The sequence below is a fragment of the Oenanthe melanoleuca genome, chromosome 1A, assembly GCF_029582105.1.
Source record: "Oenanthe melanoleuca isolate GR-GAL-2019-014 chromosome 1A, OMel1.0, whole genome shotgun sequence".
Classification (NCBI taxonomy): Eukaryota; Metazoa; Chordata; class Aves; order Passeriformes; family Muscicapidae; genus Oenanthe; species Oenanthe melanoleuca.
Window position 1 is genome coordinate 8,836,874 of NC_079334.1, and position 16,705 is coordinate 8,853,578.

At 45.3% G+C, this 16,705-nt stretch overlaps 1 protein-coding gene across 3 annotated transcripts; it reads left to right on the forward strand.

The window, feature by feature from the left end:
* Nucleotides 1-1,064: 1,064 nt before the first annotated feature.
* Nucleotides 1,065-11,987, forward strand: LOC130248332 (elongation of very long chain fatty acids protein 4-like). Of its 3 annotated transcripts, none has more exons than XM_056482034.1 (9): nt 1,065-1,298; nt 1,761-1,872; nt 2,411-2,476; nt 3,948-4,129; nt 5,842-5,922; nt 6,668-6,724; nt 7,804-7,918; nt 8,775-8,902; nt 10,139-11,987. In XM_056482034.1, exons 3-9 carry the CDS (start codon nt 2,419-2,421, stop codon nt 10,307-10,309), a joined length of 792 nt encoding a protein of 263 aa, XP_056338009.1. In that variant the 5' UTR covers nt 1,065-1,298; nt 1,761-1,872; nt 2,411-2,418; the 3' UTR covers nt 10,310-11,987. The 3 variants fall into 3 exon arrangements, with proteins under 3 accessions (XP_056338009.1, XP_056338010.1, XP_056338007.1); XM_056482032.1 differs by having other exon boundaries at nt 1,084-1,298; nt 1,761-1,827; XM_056482035.1 differs by lacking the exon at nt 1,761-1,872 and having other exon boundaries at nt 1,071-1,298.
* The last annotated feature ends 4,718 nt before the right edge of the window (nt 11,988-16,705 follow it).

Consider the following 16,705-nt stretch of genomic DNA (forward strand, 5'->3'; position numbering starts at 1 on the left):
AAAAAAAAAAAAAAAGGAAGTGTGTAAAGTTCACTATAATTGTCTCCCTCACCCTGGGTCAGCAAAAAACCCAATATGATACCCAAGGTCAGTCAAACCCTCTTCTAAACTCCATTGCCCTAAATTCAAAACCTTCATCCTAAATCACCTTTCCCAAAAATATTTGTTTAAATTCTTTCATGGTTTCCATAAATCACAGACAGGCAGTAGCTGTCCAGCAGCATCAGCATGTGATGTGTTCCAGTGAAAAACTCCCAGCACATGATATGCCTAATTCCTAAAGCAGCTTTGAACAGCTAATCTTTGGTGCTTTGCCCTTCAGAAAGGTTTGTCATGGGTCTGGTGGCAGACACAATGCAATGGTATGAGAAATGGTGCAACCCTCTGTTTTATTTGGAGTTTGCTAATAATCTGTGCCCACTAGGAAAAGAATAGGACTTATCCACATCTCAGGTGACCAAGCTGAACCCCGTCACCTGGCTTTGGGCTGTTTCTTGCAGGGTGGGGGTGCAGGGTCCTGGTTCTGCATTGGTGCCCCCACATGGGGCTGGATCACTGCAGCTCTCTGCATTTTCCCTTGATGCAGTTGCTGGACACCACTTGGCATCACTGCCACACAAATTATCCTGTCTCATTAGAAAAGGTGAATGTGACTCCCCCGGGGACACAGGCTGGATATGAGGGGTGGGTGGGTGAGTGAGTGAGTGAGTGAGTGAGTGAGTGAGTGAGTGAGTGAGTGAGTGAGTGAGTGAGGTGTCCCCACTGTTCTCTGCCCCCTCCTTTGGTGGTCTGGACCTGTTTTGGCCACACAAAAAGCTTGCTGACATCCCCTCGCGCTGGTCTGAAGGAGTGCTCCATGCAGACTAGTTTCCAGCCGTGATCCCTCTCCTGTCACCATCTCCAAAGCTGTCGCGACATGTCCTGAAGGAATGCAGAAGAAACGCTGGCCCCGTTCCCACTTGGCCGGGCTGACACTAAAGGTCAGCGGCTCCCTCCTGTGGAATCCCAGCCCTCTCCTTTCCAGTTCCCTAATCTGATAAACTCGGGGCGGGGGAGGAGAATGTGATGTAAGCTCTCAGTCCCGCCGTGCCCCGGGGGTTTTGTGGCCGCCGCACTTCGGGAGGCTGAAGAAGAAGCTGAAGATCCAGCACGGCTGCGGGAGAGCCTGGCAGGTGATGTACTCACCTCCCCTGCCTTCCTGGAGAGGAAAGCCCAGCACGGTGTGCAGCTCCTTGCCTTGCCGGCTCCACCTGCGCTCTGCGCACCTGGAGAAGAACGGGATGCTCGGAGCGGCTGCGGTGAGTCTGCTCCTCCTCCCTGCCCCTTCCCTGCCCTGGGGAGGGGAGCAAGGGAAGGTTTGGGGTCATGGAACCGTGTGGAATCCCTGCGGGATTGACTCTGAGCCAGCTGATCATCGCCGGCTAATCTGGGCGCTGGCACAGCCCGGATTACAAGGGCGTGTGGCTCTGTGTCAGGGTGGGTGGGACACCTCGCAGGGCTGTGTCACAGGGACAGCCCAAAAAGGAGCCTGACTGCAAGGATTGACTGCAGGAGAGAAATTTGTGAAGTTGCGATTTGAGAAATTGTGTCATAGGCACAATACCGGGCATGTCTGTGAGGAGGAGCCAAAGGAGAAAATGTGCTTTTCTCCATGCCAGCAGGAGGTGAAACTGGGAGGAAGCTGGTCCTTGTGTGCTGATGGAGAGAACTGGATCAGTAGCTCAAGCTGTTTAAATTAACTGTAGAAAAGTGTTTTCTAGGAGAACTTCCAAATGCCATTGAAAACATCCTGCTAAAGGAAAGAAAGGAAGAGGAGGATCATCATATGTATGAGTATTCTATTTTATATACAATATTAGAGAATCCCTACAGGTAAAACAAAATTAATGTATAACAGGGGCCTCAGAAAACCAAATGACTAGCTCTGTTAACACCTCTGGAGCTGTAGCAGTGCTGAAAGAATCCCTAGCTGCCTTCCAGCACTGGGAATATCCAGTAATACCTGCAGGAGGATGCAGTTATGACACCTGGTGTGAGTCCTCACTTGAATGTTGTGCCCATACTGCTTTGGGAAAAAAATGCCACCTGACTGATTTTCCAATGGTATTGGCAGTTCCCTCCTGGCTCTGGCAGATCACATGCAGCTGCTCAGAGCATTTTTTAGAGGTGAAACCTCTATATATAAAAATCTGGAAATTAAATAATAAGTTATTTAAATTTATAAATTAAAAAAATCTGGAAGTTAAGCAGATAATCATTACGGGGGGGGGGGGAGGGGGTGTCACTTCCTTTTTCAAAAGTCTAAAAGTTAAGTTTTTAGAAAGCTATTGTCCTTTCATTAGCTGTAGTCCTGAGCCTTTGTCTAAAGAGCCCCCTGATTCTAGGCTCAGTCAAGTTAATTTCTTTCCAGAACTTGGGATGGCTTCAATTTGGCAGAAAACTCAGGACTTCTACAACTGGATTCTTGAAAGTGGAGGTAGGTAAGAGATGCTGTCTAAAATGGGAATTTCTGCATGAATAGCAGGATCATTAAAACCAAACCCAGAAGGAATGTAATCCTTATACTAGCTCACATGTTCTTCACTAGGCAGATTTCCACTTTTGCTTCTCCATGATCACAAACTTCCCTCAAGTCTTGAAACATCCCAGGAAGCAACATCCTCCTGTTGAATCACAGCAAGGAATAAAGGATGATGGATTTTCCATTGGAAAATCTGACAGGACTACAAGCAATAAATGCTTGGGATTGCCTGGAATACTAAAGGAAGTGATTTTTTTAAATGCATATTGATGTATCATGGGAAAGCTTAGTTGACTAAAGGGTTAATACTTTGGGGTTTTAACTCTTTGTGATGCCAGTAAAACCTGTTATCAAATGAAATATTGGCAGTAACACTCCTCAGTGCTTGAGATTTGACACCTTGCAGTGAGGAGACATCAGATCTTCAGTAGTTAGAGGCTCAGCCTGGTCCCAAAGGGCTCTGTTGTATCTCTGGATGTAAAGAAAATCCACAAAATGCCATGCAGGCTTGCATGATGGCTTTGGCAGGAGGAGGACATGGGGCATAATGCTCAGAGTTTATATAATGCTCAGTAAATGTTTCAGGACTTAAATTTCACAAGAGTGTAAACTGGAATTCAGTACTTCTGACAAACTGCTAAATCCAGAAATAGAATATCAAAGAGCTCCTGACCCAGCCCATAACACCCATCATAAAGAGCTGGGAGGTTTAGAAGGGTGAGGGACTAACAGTGTTGTCCAGACTGGTATGGCATTTATAAAAAAATGAAGGAGTTTGACAGACCACTGACACTTGGAACAGGAAAAGAAAGCATGAATGGCACCTGGGACATTTTTGCTGATATAATATATCCTGGGTGATAGCAGGATTAGGAGGTGGCATGACAGAAAATCTGTTGAGTTTCCCTTTGTTGTAAGACCAAAGAGCTGTTTCAGCAGGGATAAGTGTTTTGGCACTTCCCAGTGAATTCATGCTTCTTAAGACAGCAGGTATAAAAATGAAGGAGTGGAGAATTTCAGATGTCCTGAGGATTGTAAGGGAATAACACCAGTGATTGAAGCACTTTTATGATTCAGCTGTAAAGATTTACAGTCCTGAAGAGCCACTGTTGCTTTGGCTGCTCCTGTGCCTCCCTGCACAGTGTCTGGGATCGCTCCTTTCACCCAGGGAGGGCTCCAGCTCATCCCAGGAAAGATCTGCCTTCCAGTACTGCAGCCCATACCCAAAACCTGGGCTAAAACCTTTGTGCTGAAGCCTTTTGGCAGAGTCAGAGCAGGACTGAGGTGCAACTTTGCAAAGACACAGAGACAACAAAACTCTTTTTACCAGCGAGCGCGCTGACGGGAACGAATGAAATACAATTAAATATATCCACCCCGCGCTGTGTGGAGCTGCCAGCCGTGGCTGTGTGCTTTTTTCTTCCAGATCCAAGGACAGACCCGTGGCCACTGGTCTACTCCCCAGTTCCTGTCACCCTGATCTTCAGCTGCTACCTGCTGCTGGTGGCCCTGGGGCCGCGCTGCGTGCGGCGGCGGCTGCAGCTGCGGGCGCCGCTGCTCGCCCACAACCTGGCCATGGTGGCACTGTCCAGCTACATGTTCTACGAGGTGAGCAGGCAGGACTAAGCACCTGGGCAGGGCTGGAACTCCAGAGTGTGGTAATTGATAAGTGATTCGTGTTAATCGTAGAAGTTTTGGAGTTTGGATAAACCAGAATGCTTAAAATAAGAAAAGAATGTGGACATAGATAAAGGGAAATAGATGGTTAAGCCCACTCTGTTTAAATCCCCCTGTTGTGAATATTGTGTATACCAGTTTGTAAAAGAAAAAAAGGGTTTTCCATAAGTCTGAAAGGTTTCTTTGCCTTTGTGTGATCAATCACAAACTATCTGCTAAAGGTCAGACTTCCTACTTCTGCTCCTTATCTACCAAGACCAGATGGTTCCATGACCAATTGTCCCAAGAGCTGTCCCACAGAAGTTTGGAAGTTTCTTTGACCACCACTGCTTCCCTTGCAGAATTACACAACAAAACAATAACAATTATTGATTACTACAAGGAAAACCATCCTATAAAAAGGGAGCTGCAAACCAAGTTCGGTGGAGCGTGGAGAGGGCGGTGACCCCCATGTATCCCCAGCACTGCTTGCTCTGTCTATATAAAATAAACCAATCTAAATTTTGCTGAATATCGAGACTTTTGTTTCTCATTTACAACAAGAGCCTCCAGATTCCAGCTTTTGCTGATGGATTCTGCTGAAGGGAGTGGGAGCTGGCGTGGACATGTCTGTGTTTTGCCACAAGAGAAGCAGCATTGTCCTGCTGCACCTGATTTCCTCCCCTTCCTCCATCCTCCTGCCATTCATGAAATTAACACGGGATTTCATTCATCCTGAGTGAAGGATTGTAAGTTCACTAGGCACAGAGTGTGTGGAGGATATGGAGCAGCCTCATTTTGCCTCCAGTCTGGCTGGTGATGGATCCATCTCTGAGGATGAGAACCACTGGGCTAATGGAAGCTGTCCCTGCCCAAGGCAGGGGGTTGGGACTAGAGGATCTTTAAGCTCCCTTCCAACTCCTTAACATTCCATGATTTTCCAAAGTTGGCAGTTCTCTCCAGGAGTGACAAGCACTCTCTGTCTTCCTGCTGCTGAGAGTGCAAAGGATATTTTTTTCTGCTTGTTCTTAATGCATAAGCCTTTCCACAAGCCTGTCCCCCCTAGTTTATGTAGGCCACTGAAAACTCTTCGAGGGAACATGGCCAAATAGGTTTCAAAAACATTCTGATGCCAACAAATATGCCCTTTAATTTGTATCACAAGTGTTACATTAACCCAAAGTGCTTTTGCTTTTTTTGAACAAATGCTGCTCTATCTGAGGACAGGTGTGAAAATTCCTTTTCTGTGCTTGATTGTTCAGTTATACTGGGTACTTGGTCTTTTTTTTTTTTTTTTTTTGCTTTCCAGTGAACAGGCAAATGTAACCAACCAAAACAGAACAACCTGTGATCTTTGCAAAGAACGGAGTCTGTCAGAGAGATGCAGAAGACTAGAACTCACTATTCTTGCTGAATTAGTTTTGAGCCCTCCAGTGATTACACAAAGAGTTATAAATCTTCCTAGGCCTAATTTGCTCTTTTTTTTGATATTCCAACCTGGATGTGAAGTATTTTGTTTTAAGTTTTTACTATTTGTTCATGGATTTTCTGTCAGTAACTATAATACTGAAACCCTACTACCTTAGCATTGATATACCCATCTTTTTTGTAGCAGATTGCATTGAACAGAAAATTGATTTCTATTTGCTTTTTGTTTGTTTCAGTTTCTGGTCACTTCAGTCTTGGCCAACTACAGCTACCTGTGCCAGCCAGTGGATTACAGCCGGAGTGAGCTGGGAATGAGGGTACAGCTCTGGGGAAAGCTTGCCTTGGGCCCTGCCCTTCCATGGCTATGCAGATTCTTTTGCACATAAATAGCAATTTGCATGGCTAAGAAGGCTTTGACTCCAGTTTGTTGTTGCCTGGAAATCTATTCCATTCAATTGTCTGCTTCAACAGCTGGTGCACTTTGCTTTAGCTCTCTAAGATTAATCATCTCAGTCCACCCAGCCATCTAAGTTGGATCACTGCAGAGAGGGTGATCTCACCAGCTGAAGTATCAATATTGCAAATTACCTTTGAAATAGATGTGATTCTTTGCATGGATTATAAGGATTCTGGGTGATCACTTCCAACAAGGAAACCAATTTTTATAACCTCTGCCTTGCATGACAGAAATCTTACTCAACACTTCCTTTAGCAGAGGGCTTTGCCTAAAACTATTCCTTGTTCATCACAGGGGGTTGGGTCTCACCAGCATCAGCTTTCTAAAAACACTGCATGGGTTTTTCCTCTTTGAATTTGGAGTTACAGTGCCTTACTTTGAACAGATGCATGCATCATATTAACTTTTCAGTTATTCAGAGTCTAGCCATCTGGAAAAAAAAAAAACAAAACAAAACAAAACAAAAAAAAACCCAAACCAACCAACCAACCAAAAAAAATTAATGTCCCCCCTTGCTGCAGAGCCCGGGTGGGCAGGGATACATGGTGGTTGAAAATGTGATTTTGGGTAAAGCTCTAACCGCCGTGCCTTGTGCTGCCCAGCAGATGGCAAGAGTGTGTTGGTGGTTCTTCTTCTCCAAAGTCATCGAGCTGCTGGATACGGTAAGGAGGGCTCAGCTCCTCAGCGGGAAACAGATATTTCCTTGTCAGAAAGGGGCAGCGGGCCAGAACTGATGTCCTGGGTTGATCCTGTATTGATTCTCTGCCTGTCCATCCCCTGGCTGCACACACTCCCTCCCCAGCACCTTCCTGAGGCTGGGCACGGCACTAGGGGAGAGGTTTTAACCCTGGCTGCTGCCAGGCTGGCCCCCAAAATTTTAGCTGCCACACAGCTTGTGTTGTGCTATACCTGGCTGATTAACAGTGGGGCAGAAAAGGAGCTGCAAGTGGACAGGTCCTGGCATCTCTGCTGCCATGGATTATCAGGGAGCTGTGTGCTAAAGGTTTGTGTCCTGGGGGTTTGTGTCCCACCTCTTTATAGTTTGTCTTCAGCTCTCCTCCTGCACTGTAAATGAACTAAGTGACTGCACAAGGCCAGCAGAAGAAAGCTGTGTCACAGCCCTTTGTGTCACAGCTAACAACCCACCAAAATGTGAATAAACATGTGGATCCTCCCTAGGCCTATTGCCAGGGGTTTGGCCAATCCCCTCTCTGTTTGCATCAGCATCAAAAGCAGCTTTTTGCCAGTCCTGAGTTCCTGAAAAGCAGATTCACTTTTTGGTATGTGTGTGTGTATGTATGTGCATGGTGAAATGCAGTGACCTGACACATCTGGCAAACCCGTTCTCTTTACTAATGCAAATTCCAGGAGAGTTTGGCCATTCAACACAGTAGGTTTTTTCTATGGGTTATTGTCTGATAGCAGTAAATATACAATCTATGTCTTGAAAAGGAGCAGACCCAATTGTGAAGTGTATGGAGGCTCAGTCAGAGTCTCAGATGTGTCCTCTTTGGACTTGGGGCCCTGAATCAAGACATAAAAATATTTTGGGCTTTGTGGAAGAAATTCTGTCTTCCAGTTCCCACTATAAGTTCTGTTGTGTTTCACCAGTTTTTGTCAGCAGCAGAGGAAATGAGTTTGGGAGATTCAGACTCATCATTAGTTTTTTTATGAGTTCTTACTGTGAAATTTTTGTCTAACCACATCGACTCAAGGTTTTCCTTTGCCTGGCTTCTTTCAGGTTTTCTTAATTCTGCGCAAGAAACAAGAGCAGGTGACTTTTCTGCACGTGTACCATCATGGCTCTATGCTCTTCAACTGGTGGTCAGGGGTCAAATACGTGCCTGGAGGACAAGGTATGCTTGTAAGAAATGCTGCTGCAAGAAAACCCTGTGTTTCTCATGGCTTTTTGGGTGGAGGTAGCATTAACAGTGCAGATGGGCTGACTGGCAGGTAGGAAGCTCACCTACTTCCAAAGGTGAGGAAAAGCATGTGCATTTCAGATGATCCCATCTGCTCAGATCTTGGGGCTATTTAGGCTGCCATGTTCACTGCCTCACCCAGAATGAGAGTGGGCCATCAGAGTGAGTCCATCAGAAAAAATAACCTCCTACAGAAGGTCTGTGTACATCTCCTCCACAAGCAGTGCTCCCTCTCTCCTCATTCAGAGGCCCTGGGGCAGCAGCCCAGGGTCTGGCTCTGTCTTCTGCTCTGGCTGTGCCCATTTCTGGGCTGTATCCAGAACACTGCCCCTTTTTGCTCAACTGGAAGGGAAGATTCTGGGCACTAAGCCACTCCCAATACAAGATGCTGGGAAGTCATTTTGGCTACATGGCCTTGACACCAGAATGGTGTGAAATGCTTAGGTCAGACAATCAAAGTCTCTCCTCTGAACACTTGATATGGGATTGGATATATTGTGGATGCCCCTACCCTGTCAGTGCTCAAGGCCAGATTGGATGAGGATCTGGGCAACTCTGGTGGGAGATAATGGCCTTTAATGTCCCTTCCACCCAACCCATCCAATGATTCTGGCTGCTGAAGTAAGAGAAAAGTTGATGTGTTTCCATGGCAGAGCCCAGGGGGAATGTCCATGCCCAGGGGTGGGTGTGATGTGTTTAGGAAGCATCACCATAGTGGCTGTGAGCTTTTCACAGGGTTAGCCTGGAATGGGTCGTGTGCCTTGCTCACCCTCACTTCTTCACCCCTCAGCCTTCTTCATTGGGATGCTGAACTCCTTTGTCCACATCTTCATGTACGGCTACTACGCCCTGGCCAGCCTGGGGCCGCGGATGCGCCGGTACCTGTGGTGGAAGCGTTACCTGACCATCCTGCAGCTGGTAATGAGCTCCAGGTGTCCTTCCCTGCCCTCCCTGGGCCAGGGGGGATGGCCCTGCTGTCTGTCACCTCTCTGGCTCAATCTCTGTTTGCTGCCCACGGAGAGCAGCACGTCCCCAGTGCCCTCCTGTGCTGCTCTGAGAGGTGGAGCCATGGGTGACCTGCTCCAAATGCTGCTTCCACAAGACTGCTGGAGGCCTTCAGTGACCATATCAACCTAATTACCCACAGCTTTGTAATGGGAAGGGGAGAGAAAAATTAACAACTGGATTCCTCCTGTTTAGGTTGTATAAGGAGCACTGAAAACAGTGCTTGGTGTGGAGAGGTGGAGCAGTGATTAAGGGAAACTTTGGATTATTGATAGGGCAGCAGATTGGGGAGCTTTGATTCGGTTCCTTCAGACAGGAAGGGTGTCTCTAATGGCAGGTAAACGGGCAAATTAAATATGTGAAGTTTTCTCTAGAAAATCCCTTTAGATTTTCTTTCCCTCGTCTCTGATGAAATTACAAATCCAGAAAACCCTGCTGGTTTTTCAAAGATACAGCATAAATGCAATGGTCCAGACAAGGACAATGGTTGTAGGAGAGTATTTTCCACTCAAAGACAGGCTTTGCATACCAAAAGTATGCAGTTACAAGGGAAGAAGATATGTGTAAAATAGTGGTGCAGTGAAGGCTGCTCCAGAATTCTAACTTAGCCTGCAAAGCAAAGCAGAACAAGAAAACATTGCATGAAATAAAAAAAAAAATATTTAATAGCTTTTGGGTAAGTAGAACCCATTGCTTCAGTGTATTGAGACAGGTGACTTAGTAAAATACAAAAAAGAAAAAATTATCATTTAATGTTTAAATTAATAAGGGTAGTATCTGTAGTTCCCCTCTGCAAGCTAAAATACAAATCAACATAATTATGGGTACAATAACCTGATTACCACTGGGGAAGGGGAATCTCCCACACTTAGTCTCCATATTCCAACATCTCAGTTACTGCACTGTGGCAGAGAAACGGGCCAAGGGCAGGAGAGGTTGGGTTGGTTAAACCTCCAGGTTGGATGGACATCCTTCCTGGTGGGAAAACACTGCTGGGCGGAAAGGCAGGTTCCCAGAGATGTCAGGAGAGGCAAGCCAGTGATGCTCTGGGTTGAGGACAGTGCTAGGGTGTTGTGATAGCTGTGATGGTCTCAATGGCCAAGCTGAGGTGTCCCTAATCTGGCTGCTTCTTTTTTCCACCTCTTGCAGTGCCAGTTTGTGGCCGTTGCTGCTCATTCTTCCTACAACCTCTTCACAGAGTGCCCGTTCCCTGATGGCTTCAACATTGCAGTCTTCCTCTACAGCCTCAGCCTCCTGGCTCTCTTCCTGCACTTCTACTATGGGGCCTACATTAGGAGAAAGCAGGAAAAACTGGCTTAAAGGAGATCAGAGGGCACAGAGAGCACAGTCTGATGAACATGTGCATTCTCTGCTGCTTGTGACGCGCTTTCAGGAAGAAAATGTGTCTGGGGAGTGTGTGTGAGGCTCATGTCTTGCCTTCAGATATCCCAGGTTAGGGAGAAGGAAGGAATGATGTAAACTCAGGGATTAGGGAATGAGGAGCACACTTAGTTAAGCTGAGACCAAGCTAAGCCACGTAGTCACCAGCAGAGCAAGCCTTGGGACATTTGCAAGATAAGGTCTCTTTCCCTTCCATCTTTAACTCAGTGTCCAAGGTCTAGCAGCCAGCTAGAGCTCCCTGCCTCATTTCTTAGGCTGTAGAGGGTTTCTGCATCCACAAAACTATCTCAGCCTCAGGGTCTTGTGCCTCCAGGCTGGAAACCAATGTCCAGGTAGCAGCAGCAGCCAGGAATCCACTCAGCTGCACACTGCATCCCACCCTGCCCTGCTAAGGGAGCTCCTGCTAGCCCTGGGGTGCTCCTGATGGTTTAACTTCAGATCAGCATCAGCAGCAAGGAAATTGGACATTAGGTTGTCTGGCTGGGCAGGTGTCTTCACTGTCCTGGAGGTAAAGAAGGCATTATTAGAACTTTCACCCTAAAAAGAAACTAGTGCAGTAAGAGTTACCATGTCTCATTTTCTGGAATGTTTATTTTGTTTTGTTTGCTCTCGTACCAATAGAGAATTTTAATGCATGAAGATACTTGGTATTATTCCTTATAGATGCCATAATTGAACTAGAAAGAAAATATTGCTGTTCCCTATTCATAACTTATTTTCTCCAATTTGTTATTATTTTTAATACTGTTACTTTAAAATTTTGCTTCTTGTCAAACCTAAAGAGTTTAACACCACCATAAGCAATCACCTCTACTACCTAATTGTATAAGAATTAATACAAAATGTATCAAGTCAATTCATTGGGTAGTGCAAAGCTGCATAGCCTCACTGATTTTAAGACATGACTCATTGTCTTCTTTTTTTGCTCCTAAATCAATTACAACTAGAATTTGGCACTTATATTCATCTTCAGACTGTTAAATACTTTTAAAGTTTTGATATGGTAATGCTTTGAAAATCCTAATTAAACTACAAAGTGGTAATTATTGATTGAATCCTGCTCAGTTGATTAAAACAGGTATTACAGAGCAGTGGTATTTTGTGAAATGCAAAGGTGTTGAAGGAGGGGGGCTGGACATGGTGCATTGCCATTGCCAAGCCAAATCCACCTCAAATATAAAGAAGTCCAACTCCACTGGGATTGTCCAGAGGACTGGAGCTAGCCTGAAGCAAATGGATGTACCCAAAAGACCTGTGTGCCCTGGAGTTGAGTGGCTACAAAAAATAAATTCAACTTGTTCCTCACTGCTCTGTGTTCATACCCTGAACATTTCCTTCAGCCCTTCCACACACATGTGGAAGATAAAACAATATTCTGCCATTCCTCACCCTCCTCCCCTTCACTCACAGCCACAAAGGACTTGTTCACCTGTCCCAAGGACACATCATAAATGTTCTTCCTTTGGTTTGAGCAGTCTCTCTTTTGATTGCCACTGGTGAGAATGAGAATCACTGCATCTGTGCTAGTTGGTTTTCTTCCTGTCAAATATTTTTCCATGCTAATTAATAAATAAATAGTGACACTTTTGCATACTGGACTTCTGCTTCTCTCAGAAATTTTAACTAGCAAATCCCTGGGTGGGTCCTTCATTCCTCCCTTTGTTTGGAAACACAGGAAAAGGGGATCTGCTGTGTATCTAGCATATCCATGTAGAGGATTTCCCCTGGGGGCTCTCCAGATCCTGAAGACTCAGTGCAAGTAAAGCTGTTTCATTACTCCTGTCCACTTAATGATTAATTTATGGCCCTCTCCTGCTTAAATCATCAGTACATTTGGCCCTCTAGTTTCATGGTAGAACATTTCTTGCAGCTGGCTAAATTATCTGGGCTCACAAAGCAATCTAATGCTTTTTTTCCTACACATGAGTAGGTGTCAACCTCAGTTTCCCCTTACTTTAATGTTTTCAGAATGTAGTAAGTAACTAACTCATAATTTCATGCCAGAATAAGCATCATGTATTTTGATTTTCCTTGATTCATGACTGCTTAAAAATTAGAAATGAGCACAAAATCTGAATGAGATCACTCAATGCTTTTCCACTCTTAAAATACATGAATTTGTAAGCATGCCATTTAGCTTTTTTTAAGGCAGCCTATGCAGCCTAATTTGTGTCTGTGTGTGACAGAGCAATGGATTTTGGAGTGTCACTGGCCACATAGGTAGTAACAAAACATGAAAGTACAAATCTGTCACCTGACAGCTTGAAGTGACAGATCACCTAAATCAGACACTGCTGTCACCATTTGTTCCAGACATGAAACCTTTGATTTATTCCTGTCCCTCTTCCTCACAGCCTGAGTGAGTGGCCTGATGTTGAATGAGCAAGAGCTTTTTGTTGGTGTGACTTTGATGGCATAGGATGAAAATGAAGTATTTTCAGCTGACTGATAAGGAGGGATTTGAGCTTTGAGAAACACCACGTTTTCCATACAGGAACAGACACTGGCATGGAGCACAGCTGTTACAGAATCATTGATGCAAGCAAAATTCACTTGTGAGGGCATTTGCACTGGCAGTGAAGAAAAAACTGCAGTGCTATGGCTGAGTGGCTCCTTCAGATTGCACTTGCTTGTCTTCATTCTCCTGTTTTAAAATTGGGTTATCCCAGTTGGAACTGTCCACCTGGGCCACCCTGTTGTGACAAAAAAACAAACCTGAGAGAACAGCTATGTGCTCCTGGAATTTAGCAGAGAATAAAGGCACCGAATGGGATTTCCCTACTAAAATCAAGTCCCTGGAATTAAAGATTACCCCACAGCAAAGCACTGAAAGTCAAAAGGGATGGAAATTATAAATTGCAAGCTTGGATGGCTCATGCTGTCTGCTAGAGTCCAAACCTTGAGGATGAATTAAAAATACCATGTTGCAGATGGATTTGTGAAAATCTGGGCCAAATGCTGGTTCTCCCCATATCAGTGGCAAAGGCTGCAGATTGCTCTGCAAGGAGGCAGGCACAGCTCCTGTGTGGAAAACAGCACGCCCAGCTCCACAGCCGTGTTTGCTGGAGCAGGCTGGAGTGTTATTCAATCTTTACAGATGACTTTAGAGGGCAGGTGGTGTGCAAGTCCCCTCCTTGTAAAATGTGGGTCATTAGATGTCTGTAGAGCAGTTTACATGAACAAGATGTAAAGCACAGTGTAAGTAGGCTGCTGAAATGAATAAGCTTGATATCTGGTAGTGCTCAGCATCTTTCCTGCTGTTCCAGTCAATGTAAATTATGGATGTTCTGATCAAATTACTTTTGAATTAACCAGACCATTTACTCAGTGCTTACTTTCCCTCTGAAGATAAATGAGAGGGATTCTCATTTTAATCAAAACAAAATACAGAAAAGAAAATCAATTACTATTTAATGTTTTTTCCATCCCTGTGTGATGGAAAGTTTCCAGAGGAACTTAGGCTTAAAACTGCAAAGCAATATAAAATGCAGGGACATGGTTGGGTTTTAGCTATTAGATTTTTTAGGTACTATCAGAAAATATGTCTGTGTTTTTTTCCTTTTTTAGGGCAAAATAATTACTCTAAACAATTAAACAAGCAAAAGCAGAATACAGTAGATTGCTTCACCCAAAAAAATAAAAATCTGTCGATAGAGATGTAAACCACCTAGAAGCCAAACATTTAAAAAGATCAGCCAGCTCTATATATAGAACAGTGTGAATGTGCTGAATTCATTAATGAATAGCTTCGTGGATTAGGGCTTGATAGATGGAGTGCTCCCATCCAGATGTTTACTGTGATTTGTCAATGGCCTCGTACTTAATCCTCCCGGGCAGGAAATACGAGCCTTTCCTCTGGGGTCTCCCCTGGGGACTGTGGCAGTGCCTCTCTCTGCCCTGAATCATCTCAGCCCGGGATCGGGCTGCCGAGGAATTAACCAAGAGGCACGGATTTGCTTTTAACCCTCTCGGTTTCCTCTCAGCTTCAGGTGATTTCCTCACCACCTGCCACAGCCTCGCTATTATTTAGTCAGCACATGGAGAAGGAAAAAAGGAGTCACTCGTGTCACCCTGGGGTCCCTTGTAGCACATCTCAGCCCTGTTCTTCCCTAGTCTGTATGTCATCCTTTCTCTCCAGTACCTTAGCTTTCTGCTGCTTTTCAAGAGAGTGTTCAGGATCTTTACATGGAGATGAAAAAATGAAGGCTATTAAATAAAAATTGTCCTTTAAAGTTCACTGCTTGGAGTAGATGTTCCTTCCCCTTTAACATCATCCTTCTCTTTTTCTTGTCCTTTTTCTCTGCTCTTCTTTTGTACCCACACACAGACACATATACAGATACAGATTCTCAGAGCTTTTAAAGCTGCAAAGAAACTAGCTACAAGTTACTCAAATGCTATACCAGCAGATGCATTTTTCTGATCCATCAATTAATAATGTACATTTTCTTCATAGGGTTTTCTGCAAGGCTTTCATCCAGGTGAATTGGGCAAGTCTTTCTTTGAACTTTAGCATAATCCCATTTGCCTTCAAATTCAGGATGTGAACACTGCAACTGGATGCTTGGAAAGGCTTGAAACTTGAACTAGAACTTAAATTCAGTGTGGTCCATCCCAGGCATTCCCTGCTGTTGATGAAGGAATGGCAGAATGGATACAACCATCTGAGAGGCAGCAAGTTACTGCTCCTCTGTACACTTTATTCTGCTCTGTGTGGTACCCACCATCACAGATGTCTGAGCATGTTTCCTCCTGAAATAAATGGGTTATTCCTGAGGCAATATTTTGGAGCTGACAGAGTAGGAAAACCAGAATAGTTTTTGAGTGTGCAAGCCCTTCTCTGGTTGTAATTCCTGATATGCATTGGTAGCAGATCAGCCACTCCTTGTTGGGGTGCACAGGTGTGTCTGTGGTGTGTCTGTGTTTATTGTGAGTTTTGCTATCCCAAAGGGAGTTATCCCACATTTTGCAGGTTTAATGTGTTATCCCATTAAATAACTGTAAATCAAAGGGCTGTTATTTTCAAAGGAGAACTTATTTTCTACATAATTTTGCTTCTAGAAATTACTTGTGTGAATAAAGCTGTCCTTCACTTCACTGGCACGGTGGAAAACAGGTTGGCAATTCTGTGCTCAGTTCTCAGAGATAAAATGCAAGCCACCACTTACAGAAACCGTTTAATACAGGCATGATTTTCTATTTATGCTTTTAATATCTTTGGGCATATCTCATACACAGAGGTAATGTTTTAAATTAAGGGAAAGCCACTAGTCACAGTGAATCTAGGTAAAGTGTTTGATGGAGCTATGAGTAGTAACATAAGGATTTAGGAAAAAATGTCACTGTGATGCCAACTGGAAGGCAAAATGGTCACACTTAATTTTGTTAGAAAATCAGAAACTCCACAAGACTGGAGTGGTGTACATATACCTACAAGTTCTAATCCTACAGTATTTATATACATATTTAGTATATTTCTTTGCAGACCTCGAATAGAATGGATGAGTTCATGGCTTGAATACTTGGCATTGATAGTTTTACTGAATTGTAATTGAAGTAATTGTGTAAAGCTGCTTGCTCCTCTCCAATAAAATGTGCATCTACTGGAACTTTCCATCCTTGGATGCGGGTTTAGGAATGCATCAACGGGAAAGTGTTTGCGAATGTTAACATGAAAGTAGCACGGCAGAAATGTCGTTTGCTGGCTTTTGGAGCCGCACTAATTCAGCGGGAAACTCGAGGGAGCAGGAGCAGGGAGAACAAACGCAAAGCTGGAAAAAAAAAAAAACAACATACCAAATCCTTTCCTTTGTTCTTATTCCGCTGGGAATGGGGAGGGGGGACACGCCAAGAGGCGCCAGGGGGATCCCCGGGGCTTTCAGCTCTGATTTCCTCTAGCGGTGCGCGGGGGTTCGCAGGAGAAGCGCTCGCTGCGCGCAATCCCTGCAGCGAGCAAACCCACGGGGGGCCGCTCCGGAATCCCTGCGGAGCGCCGAGCCCCGGCCCGAGGGCAGCCCCAGCCCCAGCCCCAGCCCCTGCCCCGGCCGTGTCCCACACCTCGGCACCTGCGGGCATCCCCCGGCCGGGCGGGGCGCGGGGAGATGCGGCATCCCGGCTCCCCAGGGATGCTGCCGCTGCCTGCGCGGGGGCGCGGAGCAGGAGGGATCCTCTTTGACGTCAAGCCACCATAATATAATGATGGCTCGTTCATATCCGGGTCCCCGAGCGGCTCCCCCGGGCCGCGCTGGGCCGCGCTTGGCGGCGCGGTGAGGGGAGGCGGCTCGGGCAGGGCAGTGAGGGCAGGGCAGTGAGGGG